A 20,302-nucleotide genomic window follows, 5' to 3' on the forward strand; every position below is an offset into this window, starting at 1 on the left:
TATCAGAACTAATGGGACTGTAGGTTCCCAGCTGCTGCTCTACAACAACTGCTTACCTTTTGCTCTTGATCTTCCGCTGACGTTGTGCCTTAGCCTTGTAGTAGGACTGCAGGACTCGAGCCCTCTGGTGCTGCATACGTCGCAACTGTGCCTGAAATGCGCAAAAACGGAGAGAAGGGCTGACTGTAAAAGCTTACAGAGCAAGGCAGTGTGGGATCCAGGAGGGAGGGAGAGATGGAGAATGGGAAAGAAACAGCTAGATCTAGACTCACCTCCTCCAGACTCATGGCCTGCAGTGAGGACTTCTCCTGTGGCGTCAGGAGTGGGTCCTTCACTGGCTGCTTTCCTTTGTGTAGAATATTAAAGATTTCTTGCTCCAGGGGTGTTTGTGCCTTAGAGCGTGTGAGAAGAGGGAAGGATGGACACAGAGAGGTAAGTTTCAGCTTACTCTAAAGACTAGTCCAACAAGGTTGCAAAAGGTCACTAACAAAACAGGGGACCCCACCCCCCCGACCTCACAACACTTTATTTGCCAGTCTGATTTTAGGTGAAGGGATGCTACCTCTCCTTCGCAGACTATGCTTGTCATTGCTGCCTCTGGAGACTATCTGGAAACTTGAGGCAACATAGGAACTAACGAAGTTATGAGCATGTTACACAGGTGCTTTCCCATATTCACTGGCTCCAAGTTAGTTCCAAGGCTCGACTGGTTTTGACATTTCAAGCCCTTCATGGGTTAGGGCTGCAGTATCTGAAGGACTGCTTCATCTCACTGTGTACCCACAAGTGCCCTGAGATTATCATTGGAGGGCCTTTCCTGCAAAACCTATGCCAGCAAACTTATGGTGAGAAGACCACCAGGTAAAAGGGCCTTCTCTGCAGTGGCCCCGACTTGCATGAGACCCTCCACAAGAGAGGATTGCTTGAACTCTAATGTTGTTTTAGAACCAGGCAAAGCCTTTAAAAGGGAGGAACACCCCCCCAGGCATTCAAACTCTGTTTATTTTACCCCTGAAATGTTTTAGTTTGTGATTAGATGCTGTTGTTATGGTTTTAGCTTTTCTCTGTCCCTATGCATACTGTTGTAATACTACTTTTTAGAACTTATTTCCTATTTTATTGTTTCACTGCTTTTATCGTACCAAGAGAATGTTAGTTATTGGCTGAGCAAAAACCATAGCAGGCAGATAGCTAGATAGCGAGATAGCGAGATAGATAGATAGACAGATAAATAGATAGATAGATAGATAGATAGATAGATAGATAGATAGATAAAATGTATTATTATTATTCATTTGTTACACTTATACTGCACCCCTACTGAAGAACAATTCATGAATAATTTCTACAGGACCCTCCTTTCAAGAGAGGGAGAATTCCACACCTTTCAGAGTCTTTAGTAAGGATAGGTTTTAGTTCCAATACAGACAGGAAGTTTTAAGAATGAGTGCTCTCCAAACATGTTGAGAGGGAGGGCTGCCTTGGCTGAAATGGCAAAGCTGTATAAAAGAACAGGCTCATGGAGACCAAATAGCATGATAGAGGCAGGAAGAGCAGTTAAAGCAACAGAGTGTGAATGGGCACAGAAACAGAGGGAAGTGGTTGGTTGCTACCTTTTCCTTTTCTGTTGCACTTTCCAGTTTTCAAAGTGCCACATCATCTTAAGTAAAATGTAAACACTTATAAAACTTTCAGAAGGGTACTTTTCTTCCAGAAAAATGCACCTGTGGCTAAATTCTCTAGATTTTTCTTCAGCTGTATTTTAAAAGTAACTCAGAGGTATGGATAAAGATCAGCTGGAACTGGATAACCCATATAAGAGAGCGTTACCACATAATTGCCATATATTATTTCTAGCAACAAAAAAAAAGAAGAAGAAAATTCCAAAGCCTGTATCAATAAATTACAGTTATCAGACTTTTGTTGATTTTTTTCCTACTCAGTACCACTACTGGGCAAAATGTATTCTTAAACTTCAGGTTAAAGATATTGATGCAAATTTCTCAATGACTGCTGCTTATAAAACCTGCTCCCCAATTTATCTTGATTTGTCCACTGACTGCTTCAAAGGTTGTTCCAAATATATGGATAATGTGACTGTTCCCAAATATTGGTTCATCTTCTCTAGGTCCAAATTTAATTGCTTTAACTGCCTATTGGGGTTTTCTTACAATGAACAATTCTGCCCTCCGTGGGGATGGAGCGATAGAAATCCTAATAGGTATTATTTTTGTATTTTTTAAAGAGATGAGCAAAGCAGATTTATTCCTGTCTGACTAAAATATCCAGGAAGGTCTTTTGAGTGTTATTTAGCTTGCTAATTGGCTAATATGAATAAAACAATAACAGAAACAGTTCATAGATATTCATTTCCCACAACAAAACCTTCATGAAAATATTCTGACAGTTAAGTGTTGTTTGGGCTGTTTTTCTTTTCCCTGTTTCATATACACGTATGAACCATATTAAATTTTATGCTAGAAGTTATATGGTTTTGGGGTTTCCTTTGTTTTTGAATGGGTATGTAACTGCATAGTAACATTGGATTGCCTAACAACTTATATGGTATTTGTCAGGGCTACCCTAGGTCCCAGCTCACAAAGGACCAACGCTGCTTCGTTGTTAAGTATAAAAGTCTTTATTGAAGTTCAGTTTCACTTCCAGAGCCGCAGCGCGCAGCCCCACGTCTAAAGTGTCAGACCACTGATGCTCCGTCTGAGTCTCCTCCCCCCTGACACCAATTTAAGATCCTAGCCTTGCTCCACCTTCTCCGCTGCTCCTTCCTCCTCTGGGTCCGCCTGCCCGCCGGGGTTCCGCCCTTTCTAGCCTCTTCTCCCGCTGATTCCCCTGAGCCTTCTCCCTCCCTCCGGCGGGCTTTAGGAGCTGGTTCCCCATCCGGGTCTCCTGCTGTTCCGCGCGCCTGCACATTTGAACTTGGCGCGCGCGCCCAGCCAGCAGCTTTCCTCCTGACCGTTTCACTGCTGCTGCCACTGCTTCCCCCTTCGGGGGGGCTAGCTGCAACTGACCTCCCTTCCGTTCCCCCACTCTCCGATGGAGGCGTGGTCAGCCCTGACTCCCTCTCTGGAGGAGACGCTGGCCCTGACACATGTGACTCCTCCCCCCCACTATGCTCTGGTGGGGAAACTGGTCCCGATCCTCCACTGCTGCTTTGGGGTTCCCCTCTGGCTCCTTGTTTCTGGTGCGTCCCCCCTGGGACCCCCCTTGCCCTGACCATTGGTGCCCCCTTCTGGGAATCTTCTGATTCGCTGGAGAAGCTCATGGAATCTCTCGGGCCACTGTCATACTCCCCTACGCTGCCCTCAGATTCTTCCCCTTCGCTCTCCCAATCCTCTCTCCCCAGTGCTCCTGCTCCTGATTCCCTGACATCCATCCCCCCCTCGAAGCCCCCCCTTCCCCCCTCCCCCTCTTCGGGTGTGGGTTCCGGGTGCTCCAGTCCTGTGGGTGTGAGTGCGGGATACCATTCTTCCCCCCTGGTGTGTAGCCAGTCCACTGGATCCGGCCCAACCGCAACGGGCTCGTCGACGTCAATTTCCTCTGCTTCCATCTCTCTGCTGATGTGCTCGAATCCAGGATCCTCCCCCAACACGTCCATGTCCTCCCCTCCCCCGGGTACCTCTGGTGAGACTGCTTGCAAAGGTCCCCGCAGCAGCTCCCTGTGCCACCCCACCTCCGGTTGAGTGTCCCACCAATAGGAGCGGTCTGTGGCAAACCCCGAGAGAGACCCCTCCGAGGAGCTAGTGTCCGGCGTCATCTCTTCAGCTGATGAAAAACCCTGGAACGTACTGGCTGACAGTGTGGGTGTGAAGAGCCAGTCGTCGAAAAACTCTGCCGGCATAGGTCTGTGTGGGAAGAGTGCATGGAACTCGTCTTTAAGATAGTGCTCCTCCACGGCATAGCACGGTACCCACCTGTTGGCACTGGCTGGGGTACCTTCCCTGGCGAGGAGGTATTCCACCCCCTCTTCCCCCCACCTCGAGTCCAAAATCTCCGTGACCTCGTTGAGTGGCGTCGCCCTCCGTGACCCCTCCCTCTTCGGAGATTCACTAAGTGTGTCTGGCGCGTTCCCTGTCGCCTGAAACCTGTGGGGTTCCCTGTAGGGTGTGAGCACTGACCTATGAAAGACTGGGTGCATTCTGGAGCCCTCCGGGAGTGTCAACCGGAAGGCCACTGGATTGATTTGTGCCGCGACCTGGTAAGGTCCCAGCTGCTTGTGCTTGAGCTTCCTCTTAGCTAGCGTCCTGGCCGGCACTGCCTGGGCTGCTAACCAGACCCAGTCCCCCACCTGGATGTCCTCCCCGACCCTCCTGTGCTTGTCTGCCTGCATTTTGTAGGCGTGTTTCGCCAGTTCCAATTGCCTTCGGAGTTGCTCGTGGACCTCCTGTAACTCTGCTGCTAAGTGCTCTGCTCCCCTTGGCTCCCCCCCCCTTCGTCTCTAACCCCGGGAAAGTTCTGGGATGCCGCCCATTATTGGCGAAGAACGGTGTCACTCCCGTAGACCCGTGCTTCGTGTTGTTGTAGGCAAACTCGGCCAGCGGTAGGTAGTCCACCCAGGTCGAGGGTTGTTGATTGGCGTAGCATCGCAGGTACTGCTGCATGATGGCGTTGACCCTCTCCGCTTGTCCGTTGGTCTGCGGGTGTCGTGCCGACGCTAAGTTGATCTTGACGTTCAGGATGCCCAGCAGCTTCTGCCAGAAGCTCGAGACGAATTGGCGACCCCGGTCGGACAGAATGGACCGCGGCAAGCCGTGAGCTTTGAACACGTGGTCTATGAACAGCTTGGCGGTCTGTTCCGCTGTGGCCACCTTCGCGCACGGAATAAAGTGCGCCATCTTGGTGAACATGTCTACGACCACGAGCACCGCTGTTTTGCCTCGCGAGCTGGGCAGATCTGTGACAAAGTCCAGGGCCACTCTCTCCCACGGTTCGAGCGGCGTCTGTAGGGGTTCTAGTAGACCCGCCGGCTTCCTGTGTACTGGCTTGGCCCTTTGGCAGGTGTCACACCTGGAGACGTAATCCGCGACTTCTCCCCTCACCTTGGGCCACCAAAAGTCTCTGGTTACTAATTCCGCCGTTTTGTCCTTGCCGAAGTGCCCAGCGCTGGGCGCGTCGTGTAGCTGCTGCAAGACTTTCGCGTGGAGGTCGTCTCCGGGCACGTAGAGAGCCCCTTTGCGGATGAGCAGTCCGTCTCGTATCTGGAACTCGTCGTCCTTCGCTGTGCCTTTTCGCACCTCCTCCATCTTGGATTGTGCGAACGAATCCGTCTGCAGCGCTCGACGCACCGCGTCCAGGTCCACGGCAGCTGAAGCGCACGCCCACGCTTTCGGTGCGAAAATGTGCTTGGCCGCCACCGGCGCCGCTTCCTCGAGATACTGCGGCTTCCTGGATAGTGCATCCGCCATGACGTTGTTGTCTCCCGGGATGTATTCTATCCGGAAATCGAAATCCGCAAAGAACTCCGCCCAGCGGATGTGTCTCTGGTTCAGGAACCGCGCCGTGCGCCAGTACTCCAGGTTCTTATGGTCCGTGCGGACTTGCACTGTGTGTCTGGCTCCAACGAGGAAGTGCCGCCACGCCTTGAAAGCTGCATGAATGGCCAGCAACTCCCTGTCCCAGATGGTGTAGTTCTGTTCCGCCTTGCTGAGTTTCCTGGAGTAGAATGCGCACGGCCTCCATTCCCCTTGCGGATCTTGCTGCAACAGGACGGCCCCCACCGCTCTGTCTGAGGCGTCCGTCTCAACCCTCATTGGTCTGCTGGGGTTTACATGTAGCAGCTGTTCTTCGGACGCGAAGAGACGCTTGAGTCTCCGAAAGGACTGCTCCGCCTGGTCCGTCCAGGTGAACTTCTTCTTCTTGGAGCTGAGGGTGTCCGTGATGGCCGCCGTCTCCTTCGCGAACCCTTTGATGAACTTGCGATAAAAGTTGGCGAAGCCGACGAACCTCTGGACCTCCTTCCGATTGCGCGGGCTCTTCCAGTCCAACACTGCGCGGACCTTGGCGCTGTCCATGGCGAGTCCCTTGTCGGACAGCTTGTAGCCCAGAAAATCCACCTCCGTCATGTCGAACTGGCACTTCTCTAATTTGGCGTAAAGTCTGTGCTCCCGTAGCCTCTGCAGGACCTCCTTGACGTCCCTCTCGTGAGCCTCCTGCGATTCCGAGAAGATCAGGATGTCGTCCAGGAAGCAGACGCACTTCTTGTAGAGGAGTCCCGCTAACACGTGATGCATGAAAGCTTGGAAGGTATGGGAGCCATTTTGCAGACCAAAAGGCATTATGCGATATTCATAGGTGCCTAAAGGTGTAAACATGGCTGTCTTCCACTCATCGCCCTCCCGCATGCGTATAAGGTTGTACGCCCCTCGTAGATCCAACTTGGTGAAGATCCGTCCCTTCCTCACCGTCGCGAGCAGGTCGTCGATCTTGGGCATGGGGAATGCTGCGGGCTTTGTTTTGGAATTTATGGTCCTATAATCAACTATGAGTCTCCGTTGGGGCGTGTCCTTCTTCTTCACGAAAAACACGGGACTGCCCCCCACTGCTTTAGATTCTTGGATGAACCCCCGCTTCAAGTTGTGATCTATGAACTCCCTGAGTTCTTGCAGTTCATCTTCAGACATGGAATACAGTTTCCCAGTCGGCAGCGTCGCTCCCGGCAGGAGGTCAATCTTGCAGTCGTAAGGCCTGTGGGGAGGCAGCTTATCCGCTTCCCTCTCGCAGAAGACCTCCAAAAACTCCTTGTACTTGTTGGGTACCGCTTGCACCATGCCTAGGTGTAGCTGCGGTTCATCCTCTTGCCCCTCCTCCTCCTGGCGGGTCTGGATGCAGTGTTCTGCGCAGTAGGAGGAGCAGAAGGTCAACTGCCGCTGGTACCATGCTAATGCCGGGCTGTGCCTATCCAGCCAACTCATACCCAACACTATGGGCGTGTCCGACAGGTGGGTGACGTTGAAGCTGATGACTTCGCGGTGGTTTCCAATTTGCATCACCATCGGTGGTGTTTGCTGTACCACCTCTCCTCCCAGTAGCTTCCTGCCATCGACCGTGACGACGTTTAGGGGCATCGTGGCTGGCATGAGTGCTATGCGATGTTGCTTGATAAAGTCCACTCCCATAAAGTCTGCGTTGCTCCCAGAGTCAATGGTTATTGGTACTTGCATGGTGTGCCCATTGGGCAACTGGAGCGATGCGGTGAGTTGCACCACTGGTTTGGGTGGGAGGGGGTCTGTGGGCTGTAAAATCTCTGGGGACTGCTTCACTGACTTGCCTGGTTGGGCCCCAGTGGCTCTGTTTCCAACCAGGCTTCTTCTTCCCCCTGCAGCTGTTTCGGCTGCTCACCTGTTCCCTTTACTGTTGCTGAGGCTGCAGTGTGCTTCTGGAGCCTCTGGGGACACTCTTTGGCCATGTGCTGTGCACTGTCGCAGATGTAACACTTCCTGGTCCCTCTAGGAGCCTTCCCCTTGACTGCTCCCGGTGTTTGGGCTCTGCTGGCAGTCTGAGCCCTGGCACCACCAATCTCCATCGGCTCTTCTCCCCTTCCCAAAGGAGGCATGGACAGCGCCCGCCCCGCCTCTCTGGGAAAGAAAGGGGTTGTCCTGGCTGGGGTGCTTGCCTTACGTCCTTCCTCCCTGCTCCAAGGGCGTCCTTCCAGGCGCACACCAATCGCCAACGCTCTTTGGGCAACTTCTTGGGTACTTTGGGGCCGTTCCCCTCTTGCCAGCTCATCTTTCACCTCTCCACTTAGCCCCTCCCAGAACAGGTCTCTGACAGCAATAGAGTCCTTCTCCCAGCCCAGCACGTTCAGTAAGGCAAAAAAGCGCGAGTGATATTGCCTCACCGTCGCTTTCCCTTGCTGTAGTCCATGCATTTCCCTCCGAGCAATATCTACATCTACCGTAGATTTAAAGCAAGCGTCCATAGCTTTGATAAATGCATCGGAATCTTTGAGGGCGGGGTCTTTTTCGCGCCACAAATTCCGCAGCCACGCTTTTGCTTCCCCATGCAAATGAGTGATTATGAAGCCCACCTTCTCTTCCTCATCTCTAAAGTCTTTCCGAAGCAAATTGAGCGCGTAAACCACGTCAGCTCTGAAGTTAGGGTATTGCTGCAGGTTCCCATCAAAGTGGGCTACTAGGCTGCCCCCCCTCTTCCCGAGGCCAACTCCCTCCGGTTTGGGTCCTGGCAGCCCCTCTTTCCCCCAACGGTCCCACCTGGCCTGCAGATCCCGGCAGAGCGCTACTGCTTCTTCTTCTCTTTTCCTGGATGCTGCTACTTCTGCGTAAAGCGTCGTGACTGCTTCTTGCAGTTCTTTCACCTGGCTCTCTGTAGTCATCTTTGCCTATCTTCGTGAGCTCGCAAAACACCAAGTCTTGCCCCTCGCTGCACCAACTCACGCTGCGAGGTTTTTATAGGAGACGGAGCATACTGTCAGGGCTACCATAGGTCCCAGCTCACAAAGGACCAACGCTGCTTCGTTGTTAAGTATAAAAGTCTTTATTGAAGTTCAGTTTCACTTCCAGAGCCGCAGCGCGCAGCCCCACGTCTAAAGTGTCAGACCACTGATGCTCCGTCTGAGTCTCCTCCCCCCTGACACCAATTTAAGATCCTAGCCTTGCTCCACCTTCTCCGCTGCTCCTTCCTCCTCTGGGTCCGCCTGCCCGCCGGGGTTCCGCCCTTTCTAGCCTCTTCTCCCGCTGATTCCCCTGAGCCTTCTCCCTCCCTCCGGCGGGCTTTAGGAGCTAGTTCCCCATCCGGGTCTCCTGCTGTTCCGCGCGCCTGCACATTTGAACTTGGCGCGCGCGCCCAGCCAGCAGCTTTCCTCCTGACCGTTTCACTGCTGCTGCCACTGCTTCCCCCTTCGGGGGGGCTAGCTGCAACTGACCTCCCTTCCGTTCCCCCACTCTCCGATGGAGGCGTGGTCAGCCCTGACTCCCTCTCTGGAGGAGACGCTGGCCCTGACACATGTGACTCCTCCCCCCCACTATGCTCTGGTGGGGAAACTGGTCCCGATCCTCCACTGCTGCTTTGGGGTTCCCCTCTGGCTCCTTGTTTCTGGTGCGTCCCCCCTGGGACCCCCCTTGCCCTGACCATTGGCGCCCCCTTCTGGGAATCTTCTGATTCGCTGGAGAAGCTCATGGAATCTCTCGGGCCACTGTCATACTCCCCTACGCTGCCCTCAGATTCTTCCCCTTCGCTCTCCCAATCCTCTCTCCCCAGTGCTCCTGCTCCTGATTCCCTGACAGTATTAATCTTCCTTTTTTCTTTTTTTTCAGATGAGGAACTGAGATAGAGAGGGTCACTTATATGCAGCCACTTGGTAAGTTCTGCTCAAATAGGAGATCAGAGCTAAGAAGTTGAATAGCTAAGTCAGAATTCCGTCTACCAGACCACAAGCTACAAAAGCCACAGTAGATGATTGGCACACCCACACACCTCCAGGTAGGGCTGGGAGAGAACTGTGCCTGAAACCCTGGAGAGCTGCTGGCAGTCAATGCAGAAAATATTAAGTTAGATGGGACACAGTAGAAGAGCAGCTTCCTACACTCCTAGGGGCATAGCTTGGCTTGAACATGAGGCAAGAGCACTGTGCAACAGCTGGGTCCAGCTCAAGCCTAATTCTCACTTCTTGCTGAGGTCAACCAACACCCACCTGCCATCCATTTATCACTTCTTCAATGGCCGTGACATTCACACTCTCTTGTTGCAATGGGAAGACTAGCTGCTCAGCACGTCTGTTTTGCTGCACCACTGGATGCCACTTAGCCAGGGCTTGAGATGTCTGAGTGTAGGCAGCTTCCCTCACCACCTGCAGGAAGACAGATAAGGCAAGCACAACCTTCAGCAGGAAGATCCCAGTGACACAAAGGTATTTCTTTAAGGAGACGTGGGAGTTGTCAAGCCAGAACCCACTTCTGGCAGAACATACTATAAAAGTGTGACCCTCTGTTGGCTCTGACTAGTCTGAAACATATACACACACACACACACACACACACAGAGAGAGAGAGAGAGAGAGAGAGAGAGAGAGAGAGAGAGAGAGAAATACATATATATGCATGTATGGATATGTATAAATATATATATGGTGGACCAGCTACAGTGAGCTTTCCCAGAGGCATATTTTAGAGCACCCACTATAAAGATGTCCATAAGCCTCAGTATAAAATCTTTAGGAAGGCATTACTTCACCCAGGATATGATGCAATCCCATTGCTGGAATCTCAATACTTTAGAGACAGCTGGCAATGTAGCCAGGTATCAATTCTGCTCCATCTATTTGATTTGAAACCATTAACACAGCACACCCAAGTTAAATTCATGTCCATGAACCCCTCCTCTTCACAAGGCAGAAAAAATACCTTGCTTTATCACACAAGACAAAAACATTTAGTTCTACATTCCACGTTCAACAGCATAGGACAATGTTGATGGCTTTTTCCTGTTTATGCTCCGTCTAGCATACTGCCTCTGAATTGTTCTGTTACAGCCGATAACCCCTGATGGACCTATTCCTCATTAATTTATAGGACCCTTTATTTATTTTTTTAAAAGGATAAGCCTAGGAGCAAACCTTGAGAAAATGAATTTGACAACAAAAATTAAGAGATGTACAGGTAACTCGCAACATACACACATTGAACCTGCGTGCACTCAGCTTCACGTGCTTGGCGAACAAATTTTGTAAAAATTTGAAAGAGGCAGGGTGCATCTGGGGGAAAATGGAAATCCCACTCATCACTGTACCCAACGTGCTGTGACTATATGTGATTTTGGCTTTATGCTGTGACCGCGGAACGTAACCGTGTAAGTTGAGAATCACCTGTACCACAGGAAAAGGTACATTTGCCAGTCTATCCTACTTGTGCCAACACACATACACTTTTCCTCTGTTCCTCTCCTTTTGGTTTCTCCCTCCAGTGTCCTTTCCTTCACATTTCTACCTCCAATGCCAACATCTTCCTCCCTGCCACCACCCCAAGCACAGCTGCCCCCAAAACAGCCCACTGAAATCACCCGCTCATTCTCCTCCTTGCTCAGTGGGAGCTGGATGGTTTTTTTGTGCTGGGCTTTCTTCAGCTGCTTTTGAATGGAACCCAGAGCTGGTGAGCTGGAAGCTGATTGCAACAGTTCTGAGAGGAGAACTTTTTCTCTAGCACCTGCAATGCACAACACATGGTAACACTGAATGATAGGCCAGATCTGGGTGCATTGTCTTTTTCTAAAAAACTTTTTATTGGAAATTTTACTTACAACATAACATAAACCCCCCACCCCACCCCAGAAATACAATAAACATAACATAAAACAATACAAACAACCAAATAAAAGACTTCCTTTTTCCTGTACTGTATCTGGCCTCCTTATTTACCGTATTTTTCGCTCCATAAGACGCACCTGACCATAAGGCGCACCTAGTTTTTAGAGGGGGAATGCAAGAAAAAAAATTATTCTGTAAAGGGAGCGCTGAGCAGAGCCTGTATGCATCCCAGGCTCTGCTCAGCACTCCCTTTCATGAGCCGCATGGAGCGTGTGTGCGGCGCTTGCAGGCTTTTCCCCAAGAGCCGCACACACACTCCGCGTGGCTCTTTAAAGGGAGCGCGGCTATCCCTGGCTTTTGTGGGAGAAGTGACACTTCTGTCACTTCCCCCACCTCCCGCAAGAGCCGAGCGCTCTTTAAAGGGAGCACGGCTATCCCTGGCTTTTGCGGGAGGTAGGGGAAGGGACAGAGCTGCCAGCTCTGTCCCTTTCCCCACCTCCCGCAAAAGCTGCGGATAGCCGCTCAAAGCCTCCGCAGGGCAGCGGGATGAACGCTCCCCATGCCCTGCGGAGGCTTCACGCGAAGCTAGAACAGCTAGAGGGAGCGCTGCGCACGATTTCTGTTCTCATCCTGAAGCAAAGTTCTTAACCCGAGGTACTATTTCTGGGTTAGCGGAGTCTGTAACCTGAAGCGTATGTAACCCGAGGTACCACTGTACATTTTAGCTATTTTGGTAAGTGTTAAGTACCATCTATAAAACATCTTGATTAGATTTTCCCTCAATACATCACAGGCTGTAAATTTCTAGTTCTTTCTCCATAATTACTCCCATGCTGTTAAGTTAATGGTTTTCCCAATATCTAAAGCCCACTTGATCATTACCTCCTTGACCTGTTAGTCTTTGACCTCCCACTCCAATAATGTATCATACATTTTTGATATTACCTTAGTTTTGTAATAACACTTTTTCTAATAATGAAGGTTCATTTGAGAAACTGTTTTTCTTATCTGTCCTGAACACTTCATGCAATTGATGGTATTGGATCCAACCCGTAAGGTGTTGTTTAATTTCCTCATAATCTTTAATTACCAATTTATTATCTTTTTCCTTAATCAGATCTTTATATGTTGCTCATTCTACTTCCATATTTTTCTTTTTTATTGTAATTGCTTCTAGAGGTGATGCCCACCATGGTGTTTTCAGTTCTAGGAGATCCTTATATTTTGTCCATGTTTTATATAATGATTTCCTAATGACATGGTTCATAAATCCCCTGTGTACTTTCCCTTTTTCATAAGCAAATACGCATGCCAACCATAACGATTGTTAAATCCTTCTAGATCTAACAAATCACTAATTTTTAATACAATCCACTCTTTTAGCCAATATAAACAGACAGCGTCATAATATAAATTTAGGTCAGGTAGCGCCAGTCCACCTCTATGTTTTTTATCTATTAGAAGCTTGTGTTTAATTCTTGGTTTTTTATACTGCCATATGAATTTGGATATCTCTTTTTGCCATAATCTAAGACTTCCCATTCCTCCAATTATCAGTATCATTTAGAATAGATACATCATTTTCGGCAATACATTTTCATTCATTTCATTTATTACGGCCATAGGCCCATACAGGTAAAAACAACACATAAGTGACAGCTTATGCCGTAGGGGAAAAAAACAAAAACAAAAAACAGTCGCTAAAACACCACTATAACAATAAAATACTAAAAGATGGAAAGGCATACTACGCCTTAATTAGCTTGTAGTGCTCCTTGTCGTCGCTTTTGGGAAAGGACAGCGACCAGGAATCTAGCCACCATCAGGGTCGTGTGGGTATCCTTGTCCTGCAAGATTTGGGCAAGGTGGAATTTTGGTGGGGTACCCTCTAGTTTCTGAATGATTGATCCCAACAAATTTGCCCGTGGCACATTGAACAAGGGGCAAAAGAACATAATGTGCTCGAGCGACTCCGGCGTCACCTTATCACATTCGCACACGGCGGGGGCTTGGCCCTTTGAGAATCTATGTCTCAGGACATTGGAGGGAAAAACGTTAAACCTCGCTTTGGTGAAGGCCAGTCTATGGGCAACAGTCGAAAGGGAGGAGAGGTATGATGGAACGCAGTAAGTTAAAGTGATACCAATGTTCTGGGGCGAGCAAACACCTCCCCCCAGCATATAATTTCGCTGTAAGTCGATGTCATCCAGTCTTTGGCGGATCAATCTTTGAGCAGTGATTTGGTCTAGTTTTAGGGAATCTGAGGGAGAGATTCCATAACTCAGGAGTTTGGCATGAATTCTACTAGTCCAAAGGCTAGAGAATTCATCTCGCCATAAGCATTGGACAAGGTAATGGTTTGGTAATCTATGCCACAATGATAACCAGTAATTGAAGACTTGCTTCCACAGACAAGTTTCTAAGGATGCGATCTTCAATTCTAGTCGCATGGCTGCGTTGCTTACGCACAGGGGGAGCATTAGGAGCCGACGTAGGAATTGGCTTTGCAGAGTCTCAAGGGGAGCAAGATCTGTCATCACGGCCCAGAGCGGGGCAGCATAAGCAAGCACGGCAACCACTTTTGCCTTGAACACCTTTAGGGCCGAGGGAACATGCAAAGCTCCGTCTGAAAAGAAGAATCGGAGGAGCGCATATGACAAGGTTTTGGCCTTGTTAAGTAGGTGTTGAATTTGAGCTTTCCACCCCAAATTGTATTGAAAAATAACTCCTAGATATTGAAATTTTAGGACTTGCTCTATTTTTGTTCCACCAAGCTTCCATTTGTATAATCTCCGGCTTCTGGAGAAAATCAGAATCTTGGACTTAGCATGGTTGATGGTTAATTGATTGAGTTGACAATACGTGGCAAAGATCTTCAGAGCTCTGGTTAGTCCAACACGTGTATAAGATAGAATTACCGCGTCGTCCGCATATAAGAGGAGTGGACAGCGGTAATCCGCTAGTCTAGGCGCGTGTATACTTGGAGATGAGTTAACTAGGGGTGCTCGCATATCACTGATGAATAGGTTGAATAGGCAGGGAGCCAATATGCATCCTTGGCGCACTCCCTTGTTTATTGGTATCGAATTTGTGAGGTCGCCCGCAGGAGTGAGTCTCACTCTGGCAAGAGTACCTTCGTGGAGCTGGCTTATGAGCCATAAGAGTCTTCTATCAATGCCCTGTTTCGCAAGTTTCTCCCAAAGAATATTTCTAGGAACGCTATCAAAGGCTGCCTTTAGATCTAAGAAGGCGGCACAGAGGTAGCCCCGGGGAGGGGAGGAGTACTTCCGTGCCAGGTGATAAAGAACTATCGCATGATCGATTGTAGAGCGTTTAGTTCTGAACCCTGCTTGTTCGTGACCAATCTGGTTAGTCTCGTCTACCCATCGCAATAATTTAGTCAGCAAAAAGCTGGCATAAATTTTCCCTATGATCGAAAGGAGGCTGATGTTACGGTAGTTTTCCGGCTCCGTTGGAGAACCTTTTTTATGAATTGGTACTATTATGGCCTCCTTCCATATTTTGGGGATGAGACCGGAAGCATTGATTGCATCGAAGGTTTTGGCCAAGATGCCGGCCCACCATTTTGGGTGTAGTTTGATGGCTTCAGCAGGGATCAGGTCGGGCCCAGGGGCCTTGCCCGGTTTCAGCTGAGCTATTAACTTGGCTATTTCGTCAGGATCGGTGGGAGGCCAAATAGGTAGGTGGGTAAACAGGTGCATCAGATGGTCGGAGGGAGCATCTGCCTGTGAGAAGCATCTCTTCAGGAACAGTTCCCATGTCGGTGCAGAGATGACTGCCCTTGGGGAATTCCTCCCCCTTCTGTTAATCAAAGACCAGAATTCCCTGGATCTGTGTGGTTTTGAAGCAGTGATCAAAGCCTGCCAACGATTATGTTGCCACTCACGCTTGGCAATTTTCTGCGTGCATTTGTAAACTTGCTTGGCATGTGCATAGCTAGCTGGCAGAGTAGATGCATCGGAGGTCTTGTATACATTATATATAGCACGGAGGCGCTGTCTTGCTTGTTTGCACTGAGAATTATACCAGGGGGCACCGTAAGTATACTCGTTTCGATTTAAATTTTTGGGTGGTAACCTGAAGAAGGATGTAAGATCAGTCATATGATGGTGGAAGCGCTTCAACACTATGCTATGCTCGTCTGAGGCAGGGCCTATGTTGGGATGGGGCCCGAGGATTTCTTTTTGAAAGAATTCCAGGTACCTTTGGGCCTGTGTCTCCGACCATTTGATTCCTCTTACTTGGAGAGATTCGTTGGTTACTATCTGAGTCGGATGTCTATGAGCCTCCAGCTGCCAGTTCAAGGAAAGCTTAGCAACAAGGGGAAGATGATCACTAAATTGTACATTCTCGATCTTAAAAGTGGAAATACACTTAAGTAGATCCCTAGAGACCAACAAGTAATCGAGGACGCTGTTTGATTTAACGCTCAGGTGAGTGAAATCCCCTGGAATGTCGGGGAGGCATGTGCCATTTAAGGGGACCAAATTCAAACGGATGGCCATTTGATAGAGGAGTACTCCAGCCTCATTTACTCTGTGGTCTTTAGAAGTTCTCTTCATGATGTGTTCCAGGTCATAATTATCAAGGTTTGGGGTAACCCACCATTTGGCTTTGGTCAGCGAGTCCCAGTTTGCTGCTGTACGGGCATTAAAATCTCCACCTATTATGGCCGGGGTGTTAGGAAACTTAACATAGCATGAGAGCAAATGCTCTTCTAGCGAGCCCCATTTAGAGCCCAGTTCGAGGGAAGAACCCCCAGGTGGCAAATAGACATTTGTAACTAGGAGCGAGATCTTTTCCCCCGCAATCAGCCCGGTAAGGGCGTAGGGAGGCAAGGCCTGTACTAGAGTAAATTTAGAATGTAGGTTGAGGGAGATGCCTATTATTAGGCCCCCTTTAGGGCGGCCTCCTTTCAGGGAGGGGCAGGCAGGGAGTTCTAGAAGCTCAAAGCCATTTAGGACAATTTTCTCTACTTCCCACGATTCTTGGAACAAGATGATATGAAACCGGTTGATATACTCCAAGAATTCTGGCTCATGTTTTTTCCCCCTCCAGCCCGCAATGTTCCAGCTGAGGACTGATAGGGGGGAGTTCCTGTTGTGTTCAATTCGCTGTCATTTCAGGGAGAGAAGTGGGTCCTTTGGAGGCAGGGCAGACCCCACAAAAAAGTCAGTTATTTTACTTTGCGTGGCAGGCACCTGCTGGAGGTACCTAATCTTGAAGTTGGTAATGGGGTGTTCAGACTGGGGCAACAAAGCGGGTCTCCCGCTGGCTAACCCAAGGGTAGCCACTTCAGTAGGAGACTCCACAGGATTAGCTGAGACTGCCCCACCGCGAGGTCTAAAGGTCGCCAATGAAACCATTTGATTTATATGTCCGGCCGGGTCTTCAGTCAAATCTGGGTCATTTTTTGATGTAGGTGGAACACTCCCCTGACCTGATGCTAGCGAAGGTACTGGGGGTGCTCGACGTACAGATACCGTTTGTATGTCGGGTCTATGCCGCTCAGGGGAATATGAGGACTCCAATTCCGGCATTGATGAATTAGATGGTAAGGAATTGTTTTGGTGGAAGGGACTCTGAATTACATTCTTCAACGGGGGACTCTTGGAGGGCGAGTCAAAATTTATCAAGAGTTGGGATGAGAGGCCAACTTGTGAGGCAAAACCTGGGTCTGCCATCCGTCGATGGGCTTTGCCCACAAGTGGGGGAGGCATGGGTTTAGGAGCTGGACTGAGATATGGAAGACTTCCTGCTTCCTTAAAACACGACTCCGAAAAGCTGGCAAGGTTATCCTGAAAAGTGGGCAGGGCTTTTCCGTTCTTCTGGACATGTATGAGCTGATGATTAAGTACTTCTAATCTATCAATTATTTCTTGTTGTTCCCTCGGTGGAAGGTCGCCAAAGGTGGCTAAAAGCTCTCTTTCCTCCGGCGGGGTCAGAGAATTACTTGCGCCAGTGGATTCCTTTAGAGCTCGTGGGGACGTAGGGTAAGTCCAGTTTCGGTACGGATGGATATCCTCCGGAAAAGGAGGCTCAATATCCCGAGGTGCTCCCGACCTCTCCGACAGGGTCCGCTCCGTGCCGTAGCCGGCAAGTAGAAGGGGATGGATCATGCTGTCCATAAAAACTCTTGTTGGGATGATATCATACCTAGCTAAGAGTGATTTCTGCCTGATGATAGCTGAAGGGATCCTTGGAGAGTAAAACGCAAGCATCACTCTCTGTTGCCTGAGGTGCTGGTTCAAAGGTAATACTGCAATGAGATCGCATTGTGTGATTTCTATGTTTAGGAGATTGCTTAGTTGCTTTTTAACCCCACCCAGGGTGAGCCACCTTGCTGACCCTACCCCGATATTTAGGCAGATTTTCTTAGGTTGCAGGGACAATGCTTGATGTTTCAGTGCAGGATTTGGTTTATATTTAGGGGTCTCACTTCCTTTTTTGGTTGAAGGTAAGGTCCTCTGGCACTTCATTTCCCCCGTATCTACAGTTGGTTTAGACTTTGACCAGAGGTTATCAATTTTCTGTTCAAGGTTACATAGCTGGGAGGATAGCACATCAATCTTCTTGAATATGCAATTAAGGGTTCTGACCACAAGGTGGAGATGTTCGTGTTGTTCATGTCTAACGCAGTCCTCGGCTCCGGCGTTCTGCACCAGCCCCAGTGGGAAACTCCCTCTTCCTCCAAGCTTGCCGTCCGCAGGTTTAGTCTGGGGTAAAAATAATTCCTCTGGAGTTGACGTTGTTTCTGGAGACATTAGAGGGTAGAAACGGTTCTGAGTTTTCACCCTATAGCAATGATCAGTGGGGACACTCCATTTGCCAGATGCGGGGGGGTCGGTTTTTGATTGTTTAGTTCTTGGGGAGGGCGAAGCCTCGTCACAATCCCTTCGGCGTTTGCCATGGCCCATCGTTGTGAGTCTTTTAAAATAGCAGTACTTAGAAGGTAATAAAAATGGTAAAAATAGAAATACAACCGGATGTGGGCCGACGGAAAGCCAGTGAGTCGGAGGCTGCTTCCAAGACTGCCGGAGAATACAGTTATCTGCTCATTAAAGCTGATTTACGATGCAGGCTTTACAGTTATCGGTAATGTGAACTCCTGGCATGGGCTCCAACTCCCTGATACAATCTTCAGCAAGAGCTTGAAAGGCTGGGAGCCGCAACACAAAGTTTAGGGCGGATTCGAAATGAACTCCGGCAAATGCGTCTTACCTCGTCGCCGCTGTAAATCAGAGCCGCTTTTGCTTGATTGATTTAAACTTCCGTCTCCTCTCTCTTCACCCCTCTCTGCCGAAAACTTCTTCTTCACCTCTCGGAGTGTAGTTACAGCAACCCGAAGCCTCGCAGCCTCGCAGCTTTCCACTCTCGCCGCTTTCTTTCAGCCTCAGATGGTCGTGAGACTGTGGAGAGACCTGGCGAGCGAGTGACGGGCGGACAGGGCAGCGTCAAGGCTGCTGCTGCTCTAGGCAAGTAATTAAAACCAATTTGTTGAGCTCCTTTGCCGTGGGAGTCACAGGCTTTCAAGATTAATGGTGTCGTCTATTATTCCTTATCTGCAAAGCGCTGACTCATCCGGCACTTTCTCTGCTCACAGCTCAACATTCTTCTGCTCGCAAGCTCCAAGTTAAAAGAAACAGTTGTGATTAAGAAAAATAAAATACTTGGTCTAAAGCAAGTTAAAACGAGATAAAATCAATTAAAACTCAGTTAAAATTTGTGGAGCTCTGGAGCTGACTGCCTAGCCTGCCGCCATCTTGACCGGAACCCTTTCGGCAATACATTCATTTTAACCACCGATATTCTGTCAACAAGTGATAATCTTAACTTATTCCAGATTTCTAAATCTCTTTTGATTCCTTTCCAGGTTTTTATGTAATTATCTTTGAATAGATTACTATTATTATTGGTCAGCCAGATTCCTAAATATTTCGTCTTATTTACTATTGTTAATCCTAATATCTCCTGTAGTTCTTCCTTTTCTTGCTTGGTCATATTTTTTACTATCATGTTAGTTTTATTCTTGTTTAACTTAAAGCCGGCTACTTTCCAAAATTCTAATATTCTTTCAATTATCTGTATTATACTTTCTTTGGGGTTTTCAACAATCAGAATCAGGTCATCTGCAAATGCTTTGATCTTATATTCCTTTTCCCCTAATGAGATACCTTTTATTTTATTATCATTTCTTATGACATTCATCAATAATTCCAGTACCATAATAAATAGTAGTGGTGACAAGGGGCAACCTTGTCTTGTCCCCCTCTCTATACAAAATTCTTCTGTCATTTCATTATTAACAATAAGTTTGGCTGCTTGTTTCCTATATATTGCATCTATAGCTTTAATATACCGTATTTTTCGCTCGATAACACGCACCTGACCATAACACGCACATAGTTTTTAGAGGAGGAAAACAAGGAAAAAAATTCTGAATGAAGCAGTGGATGTATCATTTTTGTGCTTCATGCTGTGGCCACAGACATGTGATTTGACGGTGAGTTTGGGGTAGCCCAATGCAAAAATCCTGAGAATCCATGTGGATCTGTGCTTTGTAACCACGTTTTTGCACCATTGCAGCCCCAGGCAACAGTGGGTGCGTGATTTTTTTGGTGCAGGCTGTAGCCATGGATATGCTATGTGATCTGATGTTGAATTTGGGGTGACCCTATGCAAAGATCCTGAGGATCCATGTGGATCCATGCTTTGTAACCATGTTTTTGCACCATTGCAGCCCCAGGCAACAGTGGGTGCGTGATTCTTTTGGTGCAGGCTGTAGCCATGGATATGCTATGTGATCTGATGGTGAATTTGGGGTGACCCAATGCAAAGATCCTGAGGATCCATGTGGATCTGTGCTTTGTAACCACATTTTTGCACCATTGCAGCCCCAGGCAACAGTGGGTGCGTGAATTTTTTGGTGCAGGCTGTAGCCATGGATATGCTATGTGATCTGATGGTGAATTTGGGGTGACCCTATGCAAAGATCCTGAGGATCCATGT

The 20,302-nt window shown here is 48.7% G+C and overlaps 1 protein-coding gene across 1 annotated transcript in view; it reads right to left on the bottom strand.

Annotated features, from left to right (window-relative positions):
• The window catches only part of LOC128406088 (U3 small nucleolar RNA-associated protein 14 homolog A-like), a 49,155-nt gene that overhangs the window by 23,828 nt on the left and 5,025 nt on the right, over positions 1 to 20,302 (bottom strand). The window contains exons 4-7 of the mRNA XM_053373131.1: positions 11,029 to 11,171; positions 9,665 to 9,820; positions 273 to 392; positions 57 to 151 (exon numbers count right to left, since the gene is read on the bottom strand). Coding sequence (XP_053229106.1) covers positions 57 to 151; positions 273 to 392; positions 9,665 to 9,820; positions 11,029 to 11,171 — 514 coding nt within the window. The remainder of the gene's footprint in view (positions 1 to 56; positions 152 to 272; positions 393 to 9,664; positions 9,821 to 11,028; positions 11,172 to 20,302) is intronic.

The sequence above is a fragment of the Podarcis raffonei genome, chromosome W (assembly GCF_027172205.1).
Source record: "Podarcis raffonei isolate rPodRaf1 chromosome W, rPodRaf1.pri, whole genome shotgun sequence".
Lineage (NCBI taxonomy): Eukaryota > Metazoa > Chordata > Lepidosauria > Squamata > Lacertidae > Podarcis > Podarcis raffonei.